Source organism: Mauremys reevesii, linkage group 3 (genome assembly GCF_016161935.1).
Source record: "Mauremys reevesii isolate NIE-2019 linkage group 3, ASM1616193v1, whole genome shotgun sequence".
NCBI lineage: Eukaryota > Metazoa > Chordata > Testudines > Geoemydidae > Mauremys > Mauremys reevesii.
This window is the reverse complement of record NC_052625.1, coordinates 67,255,671-67,272,030: the sequence shown is the minus strand read 5'-3', so window position 1 is coordinate 67,272,030 and position 16,360 is coordinate 67,255,671. Positions and strand designations below refer to the sequence as shown.

The 16,360-nt window shown below is 35.1% G+C and overlaps 1 protein-coding gene across 6 annotated transcripts in view; it reads right to left on the bottom strand.

The window, feature by feature from the left end:
- The window catches only part of STRN (striatin), a 110,870-nt gene that overhangs the window by 38,206 nt on the left and 56,304 nt on the right, over positions 1-16,360 (bottom strand). For 5 of the 6 annotated variants that reach the window (XM_039529803.1, XM_039529805.1, XM_039529806.1 and 2 more), the window contains exons 6-9: positions 12,826-12,961; positions 8,709-8,844; positions 2,597-2,707; positions 172-258 (exon numbers count right to left, since the gene is read on the bottom strand). In XM_039529803.1, the coding sequence (XP_039385737.1) occupies positions 172-258; positions 2,597-2,707; positions 8,709-8,844; positions 12,826-12,961 (470 nt within the window). The remainder of the gene's footprint in view (positions 1-171; positions 259-2,596; positions 2,708-8,708; positions 8,845-12,825; positions 12,962-16,360) is intronic. The other variant, XM_039529804.1, reaches the window with a different exon arrangement.

The window sequence follows — 16,360 nt, the reverse complement described above, 5'->3', positions numbered from 1 at the left end:
ATTCTTTAAATAAATTTGTGAATATTTTACAATTATTTGTGCAGGAGTGTATATTTGTGATGCTACATAATCTACACAATTGTTATATTAAACATATAAATCAAACTGGATTCGCTGGCTTACTTCCTGAAGCTACATGGGGTGAAGACCCGTGCCCTTCTTGACACTTACCTGTGCTTTGCGCCATCATTTTCCCACATCCCTGTTTTGACTGTTTTATATAGGATTGAGGCTGAAACATATCTTCGGTAGTTTTTCCTGTTGTAAGTTTAATTAAGAATGGGAAAATATCTTACCCATAGTCCATTATGGTTTTTCCTAAACCAGTAAATAATACAGCTATTTTTAAGTAGCTTTAACACAGAGGTGTATTCTAATATATGTATGATCTTATTACGCTACTTCACAGGAATTTTTACTACAGCCTTGCAAAATCATTATAAATGTATTAGCCCAGGTACAAGTTCTATTTTTCCCACCCTTACCACAATGATAATGAGGAAACTAAATAGTATTTTAGTTGTCTATTACAAAACATTACTTGAGTCAGGCAAAGAGTGAATAGGATTTTGCAAGATTGTTTTAATACAGTATCTGATTTTATAGAAAAACAACATTTTACTGAACAGTTATCTCTGAATACTCATCTATGATGAGATTAAAGTTATAAAACAGACTTCAGACATCTCAATATTAAGGTGTTTAATCCCCCCCCCTCCATTTCTTTCCTCACTCCTTTCTTCTCTAAGATCATGAACAGGTGATAAATAATAGGTGCGACTCCTCCCGATTTTTCTGCACTGATGCCCTTCCAATGATGGTTTGTCCATGGAAAGATACTTAATGTCTGTAATTCTTGGTCTCCCCCAGATCAAACCTCCATCCAAAAACATGTTACTGTACATGTAACTACAATACCCTTGTGAAGTAGTACAAGGTGCCAAACTGCAGTCTTGCATCAGGCACTTTGCTCATTAAACATATAAAACAAAGTTCCAATGATAGCTGTGCCTAAATTAATCATTAATTACTATAATTTGATAATCAGGATCTACACACCCAATATCTGATTGAGAAATGTACTCATTTCTATTTATTTGTTAATTTAAATGTTTCTAGCAAGTTAGCTCATTAAAACTTTGGCCCTGGTACTGTATACTATATACATGTACTAGGATATTGTACATGTAGACAAAAAGTTATTAAATTAATTTTCTGTGTATTCCTATTGCATGAGAATCTCTATTTTAATTACGAAGAAATTCAGAATTTATTTGGTAAAACAACTTTTTGTGGGGAAAGCTCAACTTCTTGCTATGCTTGCATTTTTTCAGGTACCTCAATGGCACCTCAAATAACTGCAATCAAAGAAGACAGAATTCTTTCAAATGTCATTCATATCAGCATAGGAATCTAAAGTACATACTGATTTGCTTAGAGAAAGTAATAATGTAGGTTTAACTTCTACATGCTATATTTGATGCTATGATCTCAAAGCTAATATTTACTGACCTGCAACCAATCACATTTAGAATCTACTAAATGCAGAAAGTAACAAAATGAGGCAACCTTGAAACAATAATGCAGAGGACATGGCATCTTTTTGTAGGATTTTGTAAACATGCTGGAAGTGACAGTTCCCTTAAAATGAATAAGCATCTTCCCACAAAAGGGAGGAGTAATGAAACATCTCCTTCACATTTTCCCCTGAATTAGGTGCATTATTTTTCAATTTCAATTATTCCCACAAGAGTTCTCAACACAGCTTTATGTTCGAAATAGTTATGATTTCCATGTTAAACATTTAACTTGACTCTGAAATGTGTATAATACTTTTTTTATTTAACACCACAGGTTTCACATAATGGATTTTGGTTTCAGGAGATGTAACAGAGAAAGGTATGATGAACAGGGCTAGAAATTGTATTTCAGATACCTATCACAGCTGTTTGCTTGGAATCCAAATAACACCTATGACAAATATAAATTCCACAGGTATAATGGTAGTTGATAAATAAGAATTGACTTAGAGGTTGTCAATAAGATTTATTTTCCATTTCGAGCCCTGCATAAGGAATTATGAGGACAGCATGACTTGCATGTTGTGACTATTAAGTACAAACGGGGTAGAAATTAACTTGTTTCTCCCTCTGTCAGCTAACAGATACTAAAGAGTTGTTTGTTTTATTTACCAAACTCTAAAACAGGTCTTATAAAACTGGCATGTTTTCAACTAAGAGTTCTGACATTTTCTCAGTTGAAATATACAGTTAAATAAAGTATCAAAACAATGCATTTAAACTTCATATGTCTATATATCACCACTGATTGCTACATAGTCCACGTCCAGAATAATCACTTTGAATTTATCCAACACTAAACCGGTAAAAGTTATATCCCAGTCAGCATCTTCCTACTTTCTCAGGCAACTGGACTATCATTAATTTCAACCCCTGAGCACTGGTGAACAGGAAAGCAGTCAGGAGTGACAAAGTAAAAGAGTAAGTAGTTTTAGGAAAACATTGAAAGAAAGATAGAATTAGGGGTGTGAAAGAGGTGGGATTTATGATTTTAAGGTGCAATGTTTTCCACTTACTCTTCACCCCCTTTTTTCCCTTGCGCTCCTTTTTGTATTGTTCCTTGAGTTTGGTTATTACTCCCTGGTCCACATTCCAGGCTTCAGGCATGAGACACTGGTCTTCCTTTTCTAAATAAAGTAAAACAAATGAAACATCCTTTTTAAATATGTCACTAAACAGTTTTCACTGAAGGAGGTAGCAGCTGTTGTCAATCTTATTTATACCTTGTATTTAAAATACACAAGTAGCACCATGGTTGCAAATTCTGCGAGATTGTATTCTCACCCCTATTTTCACTTGCTCAGAATTTCTTAAAAATCATTTTGTGATGAAATTTCAAATGCTTAATCTCTGAACCCAATAAGTGATTGTTCATAGAAAGTGTTTTTGTTGTCATTTTTTGTTTTGTTTTTCCTCTTCTAACAAGCAGGTAATACTTTTACTGCTTTAATTATTTTTCCAGAGAAATAATTATATCCACAAATACACATTACATTACTAATCTAACCTAGCACTTACAGCATGGGTGCAGCATGTCTAGAGTTTACTTAGTCTTACCCTATAATTTATACAAAAAAAGCATGTTTAAATTAAAGGGGTTTTTGTAACAGTTTACTTTACATTTTACCAGGGTTTTTACAAATAATTTTAGACATTAAAAGTGCATTCAATTTAACAAGAGACTGGAAAAATTTGAGATATCACAGTCAGACAAAGGAAGCAGCACGTCTAGTGTCGGAAGCCTGCATTTTATACCTAAACTCAACTGAACTTCTGCCATACCTGCAGTTAAGTCAATGATTCGCAGTTTCCCCTGTTGTACAACAGGGAAAATAACACTTACCCACATTTGTAAACACTTTTGAGATCCTCCAATGAAAGGTGATATGTAGGTACGAATATTAAAGACATTTAAACAGCATACCAGAAGACTGAATTTAGGCAGTTTACTATAACAGACAACTCAGAGCTGAAAAATACCATTTATCATTTATGTATTTTTACATTACAACTGTGGGTTTTCTTTTAAAAAATGTATTAAATTAAGGCTTTATTTTCCTCATTCAAATTTATCATGTTTCATTAATATTTAATATAAAGTTTATTCCTTAAGCCTAAAATTGGTAAAGTGTTCCTTCCTTTTAAAAAATTTAAAAAGTGGTGAATTATTCTCCTGATGGTTCAGAACAGATCATTTGGCTATGATTGATCTGTCATTTAAAGGGCTCTTCAGGGACTAATGTGCACGTTCAAAACCCATATGAAAAGTATTTTCTTGTGTACACAGTGATAACTTATCTAGTTTCAAAATCTAACATTTAAATGAATAAAAACACTCAAGACCTTTCATGCTATGATTCAGTCAATAAGTTTATGCCCATCTTAGTACAAAACTGTGGAAAGCAGGATTTCCAACTGAATGCAGACCACCTCACCTACAGCTATAATAGAACACAAAACTGTATTTCCTCAAAGATCTAGATTCAACTAACAAAAGCCAAACTACTCAAAAGTTAAGTGGCATTTTTTCCCTCAGTTAGTGTGAAATGAAAGAAGCACACCCCAAAGTTAGAAATTTAATCTCAGATTGTGTCAGTTAAAACAAACTATTAAAAAAAAGTTTGCCCATGTAGCATTTTCTGATTTAATTTTTTTTATTAAGCATATTACCTAATTGATGGCCATTATAGTTTATGGTGTATTATTAAAATATTAGAAGCATGACAAATAAAAAAAACAGTGAGGCCACTAACAGGAAAGTAATGTAATGAATGATTACTGAAAGAAAATAAATGGTTGCTCACTCCTTTGGAAAGTGTATTCTATGTTCTTCAGACACCACTACAGGCTATTCAGAAGTGACGCTGATAGCAGTATTCAGCTCTCTTTGGCCAACAAAATGATAGGTACAATACGACATGAAGGTAAGCAATGTCTGAGGCTGATAATCTAAATCAGTGGTTCTCAACATTTCCAGGCTACTGTACAGACATGCCAAACCCGTGAAATAATGCAGAAATTGGGCTTGTTTTTGACTTAATTGGTTTGTGAGTTGCTTGTTGACTAGTTTTTGGCTTGTAGCTTGTTGCATCTTTTTTTTGACCAGCTCCCGGCAAGCGGGGGGTGGGGTGGGGGTGGGAGGAGAGAGTCAGGGGTGCACAGCAGGAACACCACAGTCCCAGACTGCATGCCAGGGGGATCTAGTCACAGAGTGTTGGGGTTCTTAGGGACTGGCTTGTTTTGGCCTTGCTTTGAAATTGGATTAGCTTGATTTTTGGCTTCTTGTGAAATTTGGGGTGCTTATTTACCATGCAAGAGCTAGTAACTGTACTACTGTACTCCTTTCAGGAATCTGATTTGTCTTGTGTATCCCAAGTTCCACTTCAATCAAATACTACTTGCTTACAAAATGAGACACAAGAATTAGGCCTGTCAAGCAATTAAACAAAATCAATCGCAATTAATCACGCGTTTAAACAATATAGAATACCATTTATATAAATATTTTTGGATGTTCTTCACATTTTCAAATATATTGATTTCAATTACAACGCAAAATACAAAGTGTACAGTGCTCACTTAATATTTTTTTTCATTATAAATATTTGCACTATAAAAATAAAATAAATAGTATTTTTCAATTAACTTAATACAAGTACTGTAGTGCAATCTCTTTATCATGAAAGAGAAACTTACAAATATGGAGTTATGTACAAAAAATAACTGCATTCAAAAATAAAACAATGTAAAATTTTAGATCCTACAAGTCCATTCAGTCCTACTTCTTGTTCAGCCAATTGCTCAGACAAACAAGTTTGTTTACATTTGCTGGAGATAATGCTGCCTGCTTCTTGTTTGCAATGTCACCTGAAAGTGACAACAGGCGTTCGCATGGCACCATGGTAGCCAGCATTGCAAGATATTTACGTGCCAGATTTGCTAAAGATTCTCTTAGTGATTGGCTGCACAAGAAGTAGGACTGAGTGGACTTGTAGGCTCTAAAGTTCTACATTGTTTTGTTATGGAGTGCAGTTATGTAATAAAAAAAAATCTACATTTGTAAGTTCCACTTTCATGATAAAGAGATTGGACTACAGTACTTGTATGAGGTGAATTGAAAAATACTATTTTTGTCATTTTTACAGTGCAAATATTTGTAAGAAAAATAATGTAAAGTGAGCACTGTACACTTTTGTATTCTGTGTTGTAATTGAAATCAATATATTTGAAAATGTAGAAAAACATCCAAAATATTTAATACATTTAAATTGGTAGTCTATTGTTTAACAGTGCAATTAAAACTTCGATTAATCGTGATTCATTTTTTAATTGTGGTTACTTTTTTTTTCCAGATAATTGCAAGTTAACTGTGATTAATCAACAGCCCTAATAAGAATACAAAAGTGTGTCAGCACACTATTACTGAAAAATTGCTTACTTTCTCATTTTTACCATATAATTATAAAATAAATCATGACACCCCCCTGGTTGAGAAACACTGATATAATAGATAGAGTAGCATAAACAAGTAATCGTCTTTATGAAATTTTAGTTTGTACTGATTTTGGTAGTGCTTTTAGCCCATTATAAAACTAGGCAACTATCTAGATGAGTTGATGTACCCCCTAGAAGACCTCTGCATACCCTCAGGGGTATATGTACCCCTGGTTGAGAACCACTGATATAAATGGAGGTGAAGACATTAACACATCCATGGAGGAAGTATTTATAAATTCTAATAAATTGGAAGAGACTAACACATTGGATTTGGATAGAATTATGATACAAAAAACAGCGATCAAAGATGAGTTACGTCCACGGGTAATAGATTAATTAATTAAGGAAACAAATAGTTGAGCTAAGAATTAATTATTTTTGGAACGCCTTTGAAAATGGAGAAATATCAATAGATAAAAAAAGTTCCTAGGGAAGAGGTAAACTATTATGGGCCATCGATGGGCTAAGTCCTTTTGACCCATGTACAGAAGGTCTACTCTATGTATGGATATTTTCCACATATATTGTGAGGGAGAGGAAAAGGAGAGTATCAGTTTCTTCACCGCAGATTTTTCCCCAGTCTCTGCAAGTCTGGTGATTTGCTGGGGGTAGAAGTTAAGAAATATTCCCCACATGAGCACTGGAGTCATTCCCAGAAGTGTAATACAGAGGTAGAATAAAAATGGATCATGAAATATAAGCAGCATTACATTTAATGGCAGGGCAGGGCAGTTTTGTTTGTGGTCAGCAGGCCACCATTTCTGAAATCAGGAGAGAAGTTTTAGCTGATCATGCTTTTCTTCCCCAGATTTGACATGGAATTTCTGCTCTCCTTTGGCAAAAAAATGTTTAGAAATATGCAGGACATAGATGGCAGAGTTGTCAGCAAACTACTTCAGACATTAATATTCTATGGCATGCCTATGATAATACACACTTACATACTTCCTGCATGTACCATACATCATATTTAATCCATCTTACAAAGTGGATTTTGAACTAGTATGTAAATGCTTTCTAGTTTAGAAATAACAGATCTGATCAACTCTAAAGGCTCTCAAAAGTAGTCAGTTATGGCATTCCATTGTACCTGTTTAATAAATTACTATTAAAAATGTTCGGGAAATTTTTGTTGCAAAAAATGTACTGTTCAAAGCTAGAAAGCAATTTTTAAACAACTTTACCATCTGTTTTCTCCCTATTTCCAATATATTAAGTTATAAGACATTATTACATTTAATTTTTCATTTCATTTAAATCAAATAAGTGTCTTAAATGAATTGATAAAAGATTTATAATGACATATTGTGGCAGCTTATGCAGACAGACTATTATAACTGTAATTACAAGCTGTGATATAAAGAACTGAAAACCTCCTTTGGATCCAATTTTACAAGGATTGAAAACATACAACTATAAAGGAAATTATAACTTTCCATAACATACATTTTGGGGGGCGGGGGAGTAGGAGAGTAAATCTTTTGTAAATCTGTACTGAGCTGTCAATGTTATTAAGAATTTATTTAACACTTTAAATTAAATAGGACTGATAACTGACAAACTCAACCTATTCACGTTTCAGTGGCACAAGTGATAGATACACTATGCTCAGAAAGCAGAAAAGATGAAGGTTTAATTATAAAAAAAAGCAAATACCAGTATGCCTTTCAAGAACTATTTTTGGGGAAGAATCATGTCCTTTTAATTACTTAAGGGAATTCTTGTAGCTATATTTAAAGTAACTATTTACAGTCCAATCCAAGGCCCAGTGATTTCAGTACATTTAGGGTTACTGCAAGCCTAAAGCTCAAGTAAAGCTTTCTTCTTCCTTGTAACCAGTTAATGAATGGTGAGAGAGTTAGAGATGTGCACTGGGCTAGGAGGGGAGCTTAGGGAGCTCACATCCTCCCACCATCAGAGTTAACTGCAGCCTCTCAACCTTTTATATACTGGGCCAAATATCCTCAGAATCTATCAGATTGGCATGCAGCTAGTCTATGTAGTGTGCTGGGGCTTAAGTAATCAATTCTTCACAGTAAACTGGGTTCTGATAACCTGGCTGCAAGACATTAACTTGAACTAAATATTACTAGACAATAGTTCATGAAATTCTCTTTCTAACTAAGTAGGATTTAAATATATGCCTGCTATCTTTTCAAAGGAATTTGAGCAACAGAATAGACCAAACTGCTCAAATTGCCACCATTTGAATGGAAAAAAAAATTAAATCTTTATGACTCACATTGCTTTCTCTATTAAAGTGGGAGGAAGGGAAGAATATTAAAAACCTCTCATATTCACGTTTACAACCTGACAAATCAACGTTTTATAGGGCTTCTATAGTTTGGATAGATAGAAAAGGTATTGGAACTCTATAAAGATTATTTAATCTTATTTAATAAGATTATTTATTTGCATTATTACTTAATAGAGACACCTGAACAAAAATGTGAATATCTTAAAAATCTGTGCATAAAGCTGCATACAGAAAAGTAACAATATCTCAGTCTACCACCCAAGGATTTACAGTAGAACTCCTTTAAAGATGTTGCGATCTTGGCAAAATATTGTTCAGTTTTTATGCTTGACTCATTTTCTGTTTTTATGGTGTGATCCACTAAGCTCTCTTACCCCAGTCAGTTCCATCTCCTGAACTTCTAGATTCTCCATCTCCATCATCTGATCCAACCAAGAAGTCAAATTCTTTCAAAGCTTCTTCTGTATCTCTGTCTTCACTGCTATCAGACACCACTCTTCTCCTCACCATCTAAATAAAAATAAAAAAGCTAAATTAAACTAAAAATACAACTTTGTATCTACCAGTACTATTTGCTTTCACATGTGGAACTAATAAAGTTAGAACAGAGGCAGTAAAAAAACCAAAAACATAGGGTACCTGTATTTTAGCGGCAGGGGCAGGGGGGAAACAGGACAAAGTGAACACATTTGATTTATTCAAACTGTAAATCTAAAGGAAAGTCCTGTCTAAAACAACAATTTTTCACACCCTAAAGCAGTCAATACACAACCTTAGCACATTAAGGGCTATACTGGTAATTTACCAGGGATACAGTCTACAAGTGTGACAGTCTGTATTCCTGTGTTCAGCCTTTTTACAAAACTATAATGGATTTAGTACAAAGTATGCCTTATGAGGTATCCTTTGAAAACTCATAATGTGCTGATCATTATTGTTCTGGTAAAATGTGTGTGGCAACATTGTATGTAAAGTTATAAGAGTCTACTGTATAACATTACTGAGACTGCTTTGAATTCATTTAGCTTAAGTTCAGTATTAGATGTGTTTTACCTTTTATTTACTTGTAACCAATTCTAACCTATATGACTCATTTCTTGTAATCACTTAAAACCTATTTTTCTTTAGTTAATAAACTTGTTTTATCTAAACAGTGTGTTTTTGGATTGAAATATTTGGGAAACTTCATTTGGGCAGTACAAGATGTATATTTCTGGGGGAAGGTCTGGGATTGGTGTCGCCCTGCAATGTAATTCAGGAGTGGCTAGCTATAGCACTCATACAATATAGCTGGAGTTTGTGTGTGAGCAAACGGAATGGTTGCTCTCACAGCATAGCAGTGTAAGAGGCACCCCAGGTTTGAGAACTGAGGGGACACAGCTATCCACCTGTCCAGACTGTACCATGGGTAATGTAACAACAAGTAGCTTGTGTATAAACATACATGAAAGGATTTTAGTCCAAAATAAATGCATAGTGGTAGGTTTTTACAAGAGGGCAAAAGTGTATGCAGCACTTCACAAAAGCCTCAAGAAAAGCAAGTTTCAGTGGCTAGACAGGCTCTACTTTTCTGAAATCAGAGTTTTTGATGTCCAGGTTTGTCTTTGATGTGCCCCACCCTATAGACACACACAAAAACATAGAGGTGAGAGTCTGTTGAGTAGCTGCTGTCTTCTGATTTGTTCAGATTCATCTTTGCTGGGCAAAATGGTGGTGATGACCTTGCCTATTTGTTGCACATTTTACCATCACCATCTATGCTTTTGTCACTTCTAAGTTGGATTTTCTTTGGTCATTAACACCATCTCAGTAATTTATTTTAAAAAACAAAAAGTTCTAAGCTACACTAATTCATACTATACTAGTCAAACAAAATGTATTTTTCCTACAACAAAAGCGGATTGTCTACGTTAAAGTCATTTAATTAACAGTGACTTAGGTTTGTTATTTATATATATTAGTTATTATATATTGTCAATTTTAATGGCCTCTATTTCAATGAAAAACTGCTTTTGAGCAGTACTTATTTCACTTAGGCCTGATCTATACTAAAAATTAGGTTGACATAACTACGTGAAAAATCCACACCACTGAGTGGCATAGTTAAGCCGATCTAAGCAGTAGTGCAGCGATACTCAATAGGCAGCCTCGGAGCCAAATGCGTTCCATCAAGGCTTCCTGTGTGGCCCACCAGCTCCTCTTAAAAAATGTTTATAATTAAATTCACGAATAGCGATGCGCTGCCTACCATTTGCCTATGACTGTTTTTATCTCCGGCAAATAGGAAAAGATGACGTGAACCATGTGAAGCAAGTTTCCCTGCCTAATTCTATGGCAGTGTGAAGACTGGAGATAAATTACAAGGATTGTCTGTCAGCACTGCTTTATGGTTTTAAAAATGCCAAATACATGTCTCTTAAAGAGGCTGAATCAAGCGATTTAATGACACTGCCCAGTTATCACTGTTTTTTAGATTTTATGATGGATAAATTTTCAAGGAAGAATTTTTGTGCTTCATATGATTAGAAACGCACCCAAGAGAGATTATTTTTGCAAAGGTAAAAGACATTGAAAAAAATTTTTTTAGATCTGCAGAAAGTAAATTTGCTTGTTACAGATTGCGGTCCCTTGATGACAGAGAAAGAAAGGGCATTTATTTGTACTTCCACAGTCAATCACCATTGTACCATAAACTACTAATTGGTCTGTTATTTTAAAATTATATTTAAATACCACTAACTGATCAGACAAACGTGATTTATTAGGACAAAATTGTCAGACATTTTCATTTGATCAATTGTAACCTTACCATACATTGTATACTCAAAAGGAAGTTTAGTCATTTTGTAGTAGTAGTGTTTGTATTTTATATAATTTAGAATGAAGGATAAAGAAAAATAATGTAATATGTAATAAATGTATTGGTGTATGATTTGATCACATCCTGCCAGCCTACCCTTTTTGAATAACAGAAAGAAATGACCTAATGGGCCAGTGGTAAAGATACATCAGCCAGAATCTGTGTCTGTGCTGATTTCAAGGCAGTGACAGACCTTTGAGGGTCACCAATTTGTTGTAGGTTTAGCATTTTAAAATAAGTAAAAGAATGCCTAATTGTTTTCTTTTGCATTGCAACTTGATGTTCCTGTTCAAAATGTTCTGTATAAATTAATTTTGTTTTGGGTGTGAATGAGGAATGTGTGTGTTACAAGATAAGTGTAAAGACCATTGCTTAACCAGATGGTCTAGGGAGGAACTGGAGGCAGACGCAAGGGCGCCAGGAGGCTGTAACACGCCCCTATTAAAATGTCAGAGGAGGACATATTAAAGACTCTAAAAATGAGACAGGCACCTATCAATGGCGACAAGAAAGCTGTAATCACAACCACCATGGGATAACTCCCTGAGGAACTTAATAAAACTAAATAAATAAATAAAAATTTTTTTTTAAACCAAGCACTTGTTAAACAACAATTGATTACAGCATGACGGTGCAAAACTCATTGGTCCCAATGCAGGAAAAATCACTATATAAACAGGGTGCCTTGTCATGAAACATTGGGTTCATCCTGCCAAGACTTCCCCGGAGCATCGTGTCGCGACCGATGGAACCCAGCTCCTCCCTACCGGTGATCAACCTAGCTGGCCACTAGATTGATCTGGACTCTGGACTGATAACTATAACACCGCTTGGCAGGACAGTGTGTGTCTGTGTGTGGTGTGATTGAATGCATATACTAATTGTTGTATCTTCAATAAACATGGTGTATTGTCTTTTCCCCTGAAAAAGATTCTGTGTGCTTCTTATAAGCATAACAATTTGGCAAAACAAAAAGGGATTGGGTTAATTCATATATTACAGGTACATTTACTTTAAGATTCTCTACAAGCTGCTAAAAATGAAATGTAATACGTTTTGGGAAAGTGCAAAAAGCATTTTCCTCAAATTAGTTTAAAAGTTTTAAGCCAATATAAGCAAATATTTCGCATCAAATGGATTTCTGATTTAGCATTACAGATTATACTTCTCAACGTCAAAAGGAGGAAGATTGAATTAGAAGGTGTGTGGTTCCTAAAAAACAAAATTGATCAGATGTTCATTAAAAATAATTAGGTTCACAAACTTCTGGATTCAAATAGAGCAGGAGGGTTGTTTATATATATATATATATATATATAAAGCTAACAGAATAGTCCAAAGAAGAGTAAAAAGTAACATTTGGAGATCATTTTCAAGCTCCAAGTAGGCACGCTTACTTTGTACACACACATTCAGAAGCGCGTATCTTACGCTTCCAATCTTGCACACCCAACTAGGCAGATTTACATTTATTCATATATGGGGTACATTTAATAATTTGCCTGGGGCACATGCAGATACACATGTATAAGTGACAGAGAATCAACCTGTTTACGTTTTCTTAACCTCACACTTTCCTTTTACTTTTCTGTTCACCACAAGTTTTTCAACAATGAGTTTTTTTGACCCACCGTTGAGGTATCAATCATTGTTTTCTCTCTTCCTTCAATATCTTCATCCTCATCTTCATCACTGAAATCTGCAGCTGCATTTTCAAGAAATTTGAAGGTCTCCAGCAGAGAGGCAGAGTCTGTCAATTCTGGTTTCCTGGATAAAAAACATATTTTGAATAAAGAAGAGCAAAAACAAAAAAAAAATTGCATTCACCAATCTGGTTGTTTTGTTCTGTAATGACCAGTACTCTGCAAGATAAAAATAAGTCAGTTGGTAAAATTGGACAATGATTATATGTTATTATATTTGTGGGCAAACAATATAATATTAACAATGGGTCTTTTTTTTTTTTTTTTTACACTCTGTAATTATTTCTTACTCAGCTGCAATTCCCAACTTAGCTGCTTCCATTTCTTTTTTAAGTATTTTAGAACAGTTTCCAGCTGGACCCACATCACAAACCACCACCACAACTGGCACCCTTCTTGGAAGTTGCAGGAGGGAGCACAAGGATTGAATGAGCCAAGACAGCCAAGCTAGCTTTCATGCATTCAGAGGGGCACAGTAATGTGGCAGAGCAAAATATGACTTCACTGCTTCCTGTGATGCCCCCCTCTTGCTGGGAAACAGAAGACTCCAGACCCATCAATCATGCACCTTTGATGAGCACTAAATTTGCTACTGTAAAACAGTTCAATGGAAAAAAAATCTGTTTCAGACTAAAGTATGTAGCAGGGGCTCTAAAGAGCAGTTAACATTCAACAAAATATAATTTTGCTAACATCACTTTTGTCAGTTCTGGCAAAAATCCAGAAAATGTCTCTGGAACAGGAAGGGTTGCTATGTCAACAACTGTTAAGAGAAAGAATCCAAGCTAGAGCCTGTGACCATTAATCAAGGTAATGTTGATGAACATGCAGTACAGTAAGAGAGATCCTAAGATTAAACACAATTAGTGAATCAGTTCTTCAAACTCCTAGGATGAACAAGAATCCATAAAACCAAATCAGTCTAACACTACTCACACTGGGACAGAATTCTGAACAAAGATTCTGGTAGGATAGCTAAATAAAGATGGAAACAAGTGGAAAAATCTCCAAACCCCAGAGGTATATGGAGAAATGAAGCTTCACCTTGCAGACATATTGTCTCTGCCTTGTGCTCTGGGAGATTTGGCAATCTAATTTCATTAGCACCTAATGCTTTTACTTGTGGTATTCCTGCCATTTGGCAAATCACATGAATATCTAATATTTTTACTGGCTATTACAAGTGATGTCTAAAAATGCTGTTAACTGAAAAATACGAGAGGAAACTTATCTATTTTTTAGTTTGTTTTACATTGTGCATTCAACAGCACTTTGTGTAAAGTCAGTTTCAAGATTTACCCTTCTTTAGTCAGTTTCCTTTATTGTTCCTATGGGCCTTCACACAGCAACAGGAGAGTGAAAATCATAAAAAATTATGAGTATGTGATTTGAAGAAAACTGGCAGGACTACTCAAGGATAAGGGTAGTAACTGAAATTACTTTTAACTCAATTTAAAAAAAATGAAATAGATTTCAACTTTACATTACCAATTATACTAGAATACCAGAAGAAAAAGTTTTAAATAGTTGAAAGTGAAACCTGTGTTTGAAAGTTGGTTGATGTGTGAAGTGTACTCGTGATAATGATAAAAGGCTGAACAGCAGGATAATGACAAAAGCAGACGAAGGAGGGACTGCTGCATTAAGTGGGAGGGGGAAAAACAGGACTCAGCTGAGGGCACCCCTCCCTATAGCACCCTTATGGACTCATAACTGTGCAGGGGAAATTCCTCACACACACATTGAGGGCAAGAGGACTAGGTGGTGCAATATGCTTTTTTAATGATTTCAAATTTGGGAAATATCTGAACTGACTCCTTTTTGGAACAGAGAGCATAACTACCCTCACAGAACTCCCAATCCTTTTTGAGATAACGTAGAGCATACACCTCCGCTCCAATTCTGTTCTATTAGAAGTACTCCCATAGATATTATTTAAAGCTCTCTCTGATATGACTGGTCTCACCATGCCAGCAACCAACTTCAATTCCTGCCCTGAACTGTTGTTCCAGCAAAAATTTTGGCTTGGGAGCCAGCTGGTCAAAACCTTAAAACGTAAGATACTAGTCCAAAAGGTATAATGTCCATCTGGCTTTCAAGGTCTAATTTAGGAGCTGGTTTAAACACAGTAAACTGTAAAACACAGGACACTAAAGTTTAACTCACGTTTTTGTATGATGATGCCACTAAGAGCATATTGAATTTTCTTTGCTGCTTCTAACATGACCCATATTTTATAATTTAGAATTAAATTATTTAATATTATATTACAGACAGTTATTGTCTTTGTAATGACACCTGAGATCTTAATTACTGGGGCCTTCCTCCCACCTTGAAGCTTTCAGTTGCTGTGCCCTCCCTCTCACAAGGGAAGAGGTTAGTTCCTTCCAAGAGACTCTTGTCAGTGACTAACAGGATCAAAGACTGAAGACAGGTTGTCTTAAATCAAAGCAGACTTTATTGGTTAATTACAGAAACAGAGGAAATTCACAAAATAAAATAGTTAAATACAGGCTCTCCTTAGACTAAAAAATGTTTAAGCAGGCCAATACAGAAAAAGTCTGCGTCTGACCCACAGTTTCAAAGGCCTAATCAAGAGCACCAGAAAGGTTTTACATAACCTAGGGTAGAGAGAGAGGGATGGGAGAGCATATTTTAGCAAAATCCCCTCTCCCCTTACAGAAAATACAGCTTTTTGGTTCTCCCAAGGCCTGCTTTGGGCCTCATATATAATATGTTACATCACTTTCCTAAGCTATTTTTTGTTGACTCCTTGTCTCTTCCTACCAACAAAATCTGTTCAAATGCGAAGCCACAGTATCTTTAAAAACTCCCTTCTCATGGTATGAAAGTTCTTTCAAGCCTGCCAAAATCTTAGTTAAGCTGTGTCTCAGACTGAGTACAGAAAACACATGCATACATATCAATTAGCTTATTCTAAACATTTTGAAGAATTTTCATTACCATGCAGAGAGCCAGGCCCTTTATAATGCAGCATAACTAAAAATATGGAAATACGTCACCAAATAAAACTGTAGAACCGCTTTAATATAATTTTTACCTTGTGTATAAATTTACGACAGGCTAGACAGACTGTCACAGTCTCTTTGAACGTTCTAATGAATTAACACACACTATACAAGAAACAATGCAATACTAAATAAAAGTAGGAAGTAATACTTACAAAATGGTTTAGATGTAAACTGCAAGTTTACTGACTGAAGAAGCTTTCAGCCCATATAATTATGTCCCTACAAATGTACATGAAAAGATAAGGCCACTTGACTAGCCAGACCACACCACAAACAATTTTTGTAAAAAATAATTGGGGTAACTTTTAAAAGTTACTTCGCTATTTATCTCTCTCCTCTGCTTCCCTCTCCCTTATTTATTAACTTTTTTTGTCTCTTCCTCTTCACTCCATAAATGCCTTGTATGAGGTTTCCAAGAACAAGGTACCAGT